This window comes from Lotus japonicus, chromosome 1 (genome assembly GCF_012489685.1).
Source record: "Lotus japonicus ecotype B-129 chromosome 1, LjGifu_v1.2".
Taxonomy (NCBI): domain Eukaryota; kingdom Viridiplantae; phylum Streptophyta; class Magnoliopsida; order Fabales; family Fabaceae; genus Lotus; species Lotus japonicus.
Genome location: NC_080041.1, coordinates 49,657,762 through 49,665,791, shown reverse-complemented (window position 1 = coordinate 49,665,791; position 8,030 = coordinate 49,657,762). Strand labels below are relative to the sequence as shown.

Genomic DNA, 8,030 nt, shown 5'->3' with positions numbered 1-8,030 from the left:
TCAAAGATGTACCATTAATAAAGCACGTACTTCGAATTAGTCTATCCTCAGCAGTAGTCTTAGCACCAGATAAAGCAAACACCTTCCCCTTTGCAGGATCCTTCTTGGGTTTGTCACAATTAGTACTGATGTGACCTTGCTCTCCACATCTGTAGCATGCCACAGTTTTACCTTCTAGGCACTCAAAGGATTTGTGGCCCAGCTTGCCACACTTAAATCATGTTGCTTCTGAATTGGGACATTTAGGAGAACGATGTCCTTCAACACCACACTTGTAGCACCTAACCGGATTAGGAGCTCCTCCCCCACTCGGCTTCTTGTCATGACCAGCTTCTTGTTTACCCTTATCAGCAGGATTCCCATACGGTTTCCCTCTGAATTGCCCCTTTTCTTTCTTCTCTTTCAAAGACTTGTAGTGACCAGCACTTTCCCTGCTATCCTCATCATATATCCTACTCCTGTTAACCAGGTCAGAAAATCGGATAATCTGTTGATATCCCACAGCCTTCTTGATCTCAGGTCTCAAACCATTCACAAACTTGTTACACTTAGATCTCTCAGCTTCGACAGTATTGTAGTGGGGACAAAACTTAATCAACTCCTCAAACTTTGTAGCATACTCCGCCACGGTTCCATTACCCTGCTTCAGTTCAAGAAACTCAATTTCCTTCTTTCCACGCACATCTTCTGGATAGTACTTCTCCAGAAATGCACCCTTGAAAAGATCCCAAGTAATCTCCATCCCATTACCTTCAAACCTCTGAACAGTGTTGTCCCACCAATCTTCAGCTTCTTTCTCAAGCATATGGGTGCCAAACTGCACCTTCTGCGCGTCAGTACAATTCATGACTCGAAAGATCTTCTCAATTGCTTTCAGCCCTGCCTGTGCTTTGTCAGGGTCGTATGCTCCTTCAAAGGTTGGCAGATTGTTCCTCTGAAACTTTCCCAAAGCACGGAATTCATCCTGATTATGGTTCCCAAGGTTCGCTTGCTGACCTTGCCCAATGGCGCCAGCCAACATTGCCAATGCCTCAGCGATAGCTTCATCATTCCTTCCGGCAACCATTTTCCTAAATCTCCAAACAGCCAACAACTCTTATCAAACAACAGCTCGATAGTGCTACTTAAACATATCGAGTATCAGTAAGTATTAGAATATATATTATACTAAAAACTTGGTCACTGACCAACCATTGCTCTGATACCACTAATGTAACACCCCAAATCTAAACGGCATATGTATTGCAAATATCAGAGTGATAAAATTTTTAACACTCATGAGGCATTACATAATCACTTAAAACATTAACATAATGCTCTTGTAACAGATACATAGCACATAAACTTTGAGATGAACTCATAAATAAACTTAAATGCTCTTGTGACAGTTAATTAGTCTTTGAACTAGTTCACTTTGACAAATAGTTATGCAGTGAATCCAATGTCTTTAAAACTTAAAGAAAACATAGTATCTTGCCCACTTAATTCAAATTATAACAGAAGGAAAACAAGCGTCCATTCCCCCCCCCCCCCCGAGTGCTACGTATCAGAGCAAGGACTCCAACTCGAAATAAAGGCTATAGACTACTCCTCCTGATTACCTGCACGTTACCAACAAGGGTAACATTCAAACAGAAGGGGTGAGATATCGAGTATCATAAATATAAGGATGGCAATAAATATGCTAGATTAATGCCACACCACTTCTTTTAATATTCATATAGCTCAGTTACTAAAACAGTCACAAATAACGTCATCGACTCGGATACAATTCGAACACAACAACGACTATGCATATGTATGTGGTACCAACAGGGCTTCAGCCCTCATCACTAATTGCCAATTATTGGAGGCACAAGGCATAAGCCTTCATCACAAATCGCCAATACAGGCCATCACAGAGTATGCAGATGCTATGCGACTCAAAAGGACGTATACATCTCATAATCATCACTTCAACATGAGGCATTGCGCCTATATCACTACATCACTAACATCGCTTAAAACAACACAATTCAGCACACATGCATTTTTATCAACTATACAATTACCCTGACATCTTAGGCGATTTTGGCACCAAATCAATGAAACAACTCACTTAAGCATGCAATCATGGAAGAAGCTATCACATCTGGTAAATAAATTATGGATTTCATGCTAAAGGTGTTCAGCCACATGCATCATCCTCATAGCTAATACATGGCACATAAAGACATTAACTTTCATACAATTTGTAAGCTAAATCTAATTATATTTCCAAAACAATCAGAATTTCCGTAATCTGGAAAAACAGCAGGAACACCAGCCACTAAAAGCGGTCTCCTGAATTCGTTACTGAACCAAAAATCATGTGTTTTATATGCCTAGAAAGCTAACTTAAAGTCCTACAATTTCTTAGTTGATCACATCTTCATTTGAGCACTCTAACTGGGAGAAAACAGGTCTCGAAGTGTACTGTCCAGCCCAGGAAATTTTGGACAGCAGCACAGCATCATCAAATCCGTGCATAAATCATATAGCAGTTCAGGAATTACGCTCACAGCAGAAACATATTTCAGTAGAGATAACCTACGGGATTCGTTACTTGTTCAAAAATTACAAATGACCTCAATTTGAAAAGCTAACAGAAAACTCTACCACTTTCTAGTTCATCAAAGAATTTTCTGGGCACATTAACAAGGTGAAAAATCACGTTGAAGTTCACTGGCAGAGATAGCAGATACAGAGCGCAGAAAAACATGGTTTACTAAACTGAACTTACAGACCTCGTCTCTCAACCAAAAATTATGTACCATATCATTCCAGAAAGCTCTTTCAAAGGCCTACACTTTCTCAGTTCAACACAACATTATTCGAGCACTCTAAACAGGCTCTAAAAGGCTTCGAAAGTCACGGTTCATACCAGGAAAATGACCAGTCCGTTTTATGTTCCAAAATAAGTGATTAAAGTTGTTTCTCATCAAACAAGACACAAAACCTAACAAGCATGCTACCTAACAGTCCTTATGTGCGTGATCATAAAGAAAATTAAAAGGGAACCTCAACCCAAAACTCCTAGCATACTATGGTTCTGCCCTCACCCCGTTCAATCACACAAAAGAAAATCCCAAAATCAATGGATTTCAAATCAGATTTCCAGAACATCATTAACAGAAACAATTCTACATCTCCCAAATTCCTAATATCATTCACCATAATTCCATTAGAAACTCAAAATCCCACCCTTACCTTTGGATTGAGTGCAGCTCCCCGTTCCCGATCGAATTCTCCGAAGCCGATCTGCTCTCCCTCTCTTCCTGCTACTTCACGCACAACCTTCTTTTTTTTTTTTTTTCTCCTTCTTTCACGCGTCCTCTTCTTTCTTATTTTTTTTTCTTTAGCTGCTTCCCCATCCTTATTAAACCATCTAAACCTAATTCCTCAAGGGCTAAACTAAAAATCCTAAAATCTCTCCTAGTCCTTGTCTCTATTTTTAATCCTAACTTTCACCCCCTAGCTCTCTTCCATTTCATAAAACACACCCATCATCACAAAAAAAATATTTTATTTCATTAAAGTATTATTATATCACCTGTTAAACCACCATGCAATATAATCTTAATTAAAATAAAATACCAACATTATTTTAATTAAAAACGGGGTGCTACACCACACATAGTCTGGACCTTCCATCCTTCTGCTTCACCAACAGCACTGGTGCACACAAACGCACACAGGCGTACACCTTGGGGCGCAAAAGGGATTCCAAAGCCCACTCTTCCTTCGATTGACATTCCATCAATCGATCTCAGAGTTCAAACATCTTAATATAATCAAACACTTAGTCTCAAGTATCACGGCAATGATACTAACTACAGACAATCTCACAGCCAAGCAAACATCTTAGCAAACAAGTCTACCCAATCTCACCGTTAAGCTTTGAAAACATCTTTTTCAAAAACAAAAACACCAACGAGTTCGGAAACTCGTAAACCCAAAACCCTTAGTGCGCTGGTTTCTCAACCGGAGCTCTGATACCACAATGTAACGCCCCGATTTCTCGTGCGTCACGGAAAACCGGATATCCATTTTCACAAAGAATTTTCGTCGTTCAATTAATTATTCTTAATTAATGACAAACCATTCATTATTACGAAAACCTCGAATGTTAAACCTCCTTTGTACTCCAATTGATCGTAATAAATAAATCATGGGCGAAGAATGAAATGAAACGTAGGTTCTATTAGCAGAAGATAAACTGTTTGAACCGGAAATGAAATAAAATAGCAAAATGAGACACTCGCCCATGCGAGGCCAATTATTCAAAATTAAGGGTACTCAAATATCCCCAACCGTTACAAAACTGAGTTGATAAAAAGTAAATAAAATATCTCGGCACGAAGCTCACTCCGCCCAAAGGATACCCTCAACTCTCTTCTTGGCGTCCCTCCCTTCTGGATTGGCAGGGTCTCCATCAGAACCCTCAAGCCACCCATTCCGCTGCTCCTTGGCCGGCGCTTGAGGCTTGGACACTTCTTCTTCAGATGGGTCGAGCTCCACAGAAGAGACCCTCGAACCATCATCCTGGGGAATCTGAAATCGTGGAGGTGCGTAGGGCATACGAATGGTTCCTCCATGTACGCGCTGGACCTCCATCACCCCTCCATACACGTCATAACTCGTCAACTCCGCGCCACCGACATAAATCCTCCGAATCCCGGACGTGTCGGCCATCCAGGCTCGGTCTTCCTCCTCATTGAGGAGTTTCAGCTCCAGAATGTGGACTGACGACTGTGAAGTCAGCACCATCTACCCGCCCCCAAGTAAACACATAGCAAACAAGCAAGGGTCAGGTCTAAAAGGAAAACAACAAGAACATACAGTACAGTGGATATAAATGAACATCATCCGCTATCGAAATAATTCTCTTTCTCTTTAAAGTTTTAGATGTTAGTTAGTCACCTAACGATTCCTCACTTCTCACAACCCGCCAAACACTTCCATGGCCATCTTCGTGCTTCCGCAGAGGCACGGTAATCACGGTGACCGTAGTCAACCAAACACGTGGAGCCGCAATGATCCATAAAAATCACGGGTGACGGCAGTCGACCCAAAATCTCCCTCGCGTGCAAGCCCATCGTTCTCATGGACCATAGTCTACCCGACCTATGTCCGTAAATTAATTAATTTCACTTGCAAGCGAGTCACAACAATATTAGTTCTTTTTCTCTTTGTTCTTAAGGCTCTAAGTCAGTCACCCTAAGTCTTTAGCTTAACCGCACACATTAAATAGCACCATTCACGATAACAAGGGAATTACAACTAGGTGAGCGACCCTTGTTACCAATAATCACAACTCATGGACCTTGATTCGTAGAAAGATCATCAAGTGATGTATCTTAAGACTTGTGCATCAAACGGTAGAAAAGAATTTACCGAACCCCCAAAAGTAGGGTTCGGCCGAACCTAAAGGAAGCCCTTAGGGTTTTCAAAAACATTACTTTTCCTTCCCTTTGATCACATGTGTCCAAGTACAGCCCAAACAACACATTAGTCATACAAGATTTCAGCTTTCATCATCACACAAACATCAAGTTATGGCAAGTACTTCACTTAGCAAATTTTGCAAGCATGCATACAAATTTTCATGGCATCAAGACCTCAACAAGGATTTAAATCCACAATTTCATGCATCATAATTTACCATAAATTGTCCCAACGAGAACTCATACGATATGAACATGAAAACGGAAGAAAAAGTGGTCCAATACCCCTAAATTGGGTTCGGCCAAGCCAAGTTTTAGACCTTAGGGTTTTGCAAATTTTTTTCTTTCTTCCTTTTCATATTCACAAGCATAATATAGTCCCCAAACACCGTCATATTCTCCCAGAAATTCCAGAACTCAAGTTTTCACATTGATCATGTTAGGAACACACATTCCATGAACCAAAATTAGCAAGTAAGCATGTGATCGTGTCATAGAAACATTGGACAGTAGAAACATGTCAAACAAGGCTTTGGAAGCATGAATTTCACTGCATAAAACGCAGAAACAAAAACACTCAGCCCTAACCTCATGAAATCGCATAGCAAGAATCACAATTTTTCAAGAAAGCTCATGTTATGACCTTATCCTACCCAAAAGATCCTAAGACCAGCCCTTACCTTGGGTTTTGGTCTGGAAAAAGAGGAGAATAATGAAGGTTGAAATAGCTTTCCTTGCTGTCCAAGTCTCCCTCTCTCCCAAACAGCTCTCTCTCTCGCGCACGGTCCTCTCTCTCTCGCGCAAGGTCCGACGGTGGTGGCAAGGCTAGGAGCGGCGGCGGTTAAGGGTGCAAAGGAAGGCTCTCTCACTCTTTTCTCTCCTGAGTTTTTCACGTAAGAGGTATCCAACTTCTGTTTTCAGAACAAAATGAGAAAAGAATTATTTTCCCCCCCCCCTCCAAACCCTAAGCAGCTCGCGCCCCACCCTCCATCACTTGGGCTAGGGTTTTGTTTTTCCACAAGCCCGACCCAAGTCCAACCTTAACCCACCAGTCTAATTACCTAATCAGACCTGAAACTTACTAAAACCTAAGCCCTCAAAGGTAAATTCATAATTAAATACGGACTTAGAAGAAAAACAATGCAATAATTCTGCTGGCACTGTACAGCCGGAACTGCGTTCACTAAAACGGGGATATCTGGAGCTACAGATATCGGATCGACGCGAAACCACTTGGAGAATTTTCTAGACTTGAAGGGCTACAACTCTCATGAAGGAAGTTTTCCCAAATGAAGTCGTTAAGACCCTCTAAAAATTCACACAAGTTGACAGTTCTAATCTGCCAGTTATCAAACATAGCCAAAAACTTCAATTTTATTCAAACTTCCATAAAATTTGTTCCAAGTTGAACTTAGGGCCTTACACCTCTTCTCCCTAGCCTTGATCTTCTCGAGTCCTCCCCCTCTTCTCCCTAGTCTTCACGCAAAACCCTTTTTTTTTAGAGCATTTGTGAATGTAAAAAGTGATATGTGTGGATTTTCTATTTTTAACAGAAGGTGTTTATCTCTCTTGACTTTGAAAAAGGAAAACAAATCCTTCCCTACTCTCTCTCCAAACCCGTGGCCACAACACAAACAAGCGATAGGGTTTTTCAAAATTTTAATCCATCACAACAAAATCTTTATCATATCTCCTAGGTTTTGAAATAAAAATAAAAACCTTCATCTTTTTAAAAGAAACTGAAATAAAAATTAATTATAAATCCCTTTTATTGAAAAGAGAGATCTTCAATTTTTAAAACCAATCTTCCACATAATATGGTTGAAACAAATCAAAACATATCCAAATCATATCTTTCCTTGCAAATTTCGGCCATCACCCTTGGGGATCGAAGCCTAATTTTCGCCCCTCACCCCTCTTTGGGGTAAAAATCTCACAAAATTAAATCAACTAAAACTATTTCACACAAATTTTATTATTTTTCTGAAATAATAAAATTTTCCCACACATAGGCTAAAAATATAAATAGCCACACGCATAAATCACACACAACACTCTATAATTACTGAAAATTCACTCAGTACTATTTATTTAAACTAAATAATACGCATAATAAAATCAAGGTTTTACATAAATCGTTTGACATATGAGATAAACATTGAAATTGTATCAGAACTATTCATTGATTAGAGTATATAATTACTTCAGAAGAAGTGAAATGTATTCCTTGATATTGCCTCATGAAAGATCTATAGTTATAACGATTGATCACTTAATCTCCAAAAAATTTAAATCTCAAAAACATTAAAAACAAAGGTTGTACTCCCCCTTTTTGTCATAAGCAAAAAGAGTGTGAAAAACTTAGCTTTAAAAACAAGAAGTACTAGATACTCCCCAATTTTCGCCCCTCACCCCTCTTTGGGGTCAAAATCTCACAAAATTAAACCAACTAAAACTATTTCACACAAATTTTATTATTTTTCTGAAATAATAAAATTTTCCCACACATAGGCTAAAAATATAAATAGCCACACGCATAAATCACACACAACATTCTATAATTAC

The 8,030-nt window shown here is 39.6% G+C and overlaps 1 protein-coding gene across 1 annotated transcript; it reads right to left on the bottom strand.

Annotated features, from left to right (window-relative positions):
- Positions 1 to 217: 217 nt before the first annotated feature.
- Positions 218 to 1,066, bottom strand: LOC130737587 (uncharacterized). Its single transcript, XM_057589403.1, has one exon. It carries the CDS (start codon positions 1,064 to 1,066, stop codon positions 218 to 220), a length of 849 nt encoding a protein of 282 aa, XP_057445386.1.
- Between the last annotated feature and the right edge of the window lie 6,964 nt (positions 1,067 to 8,030).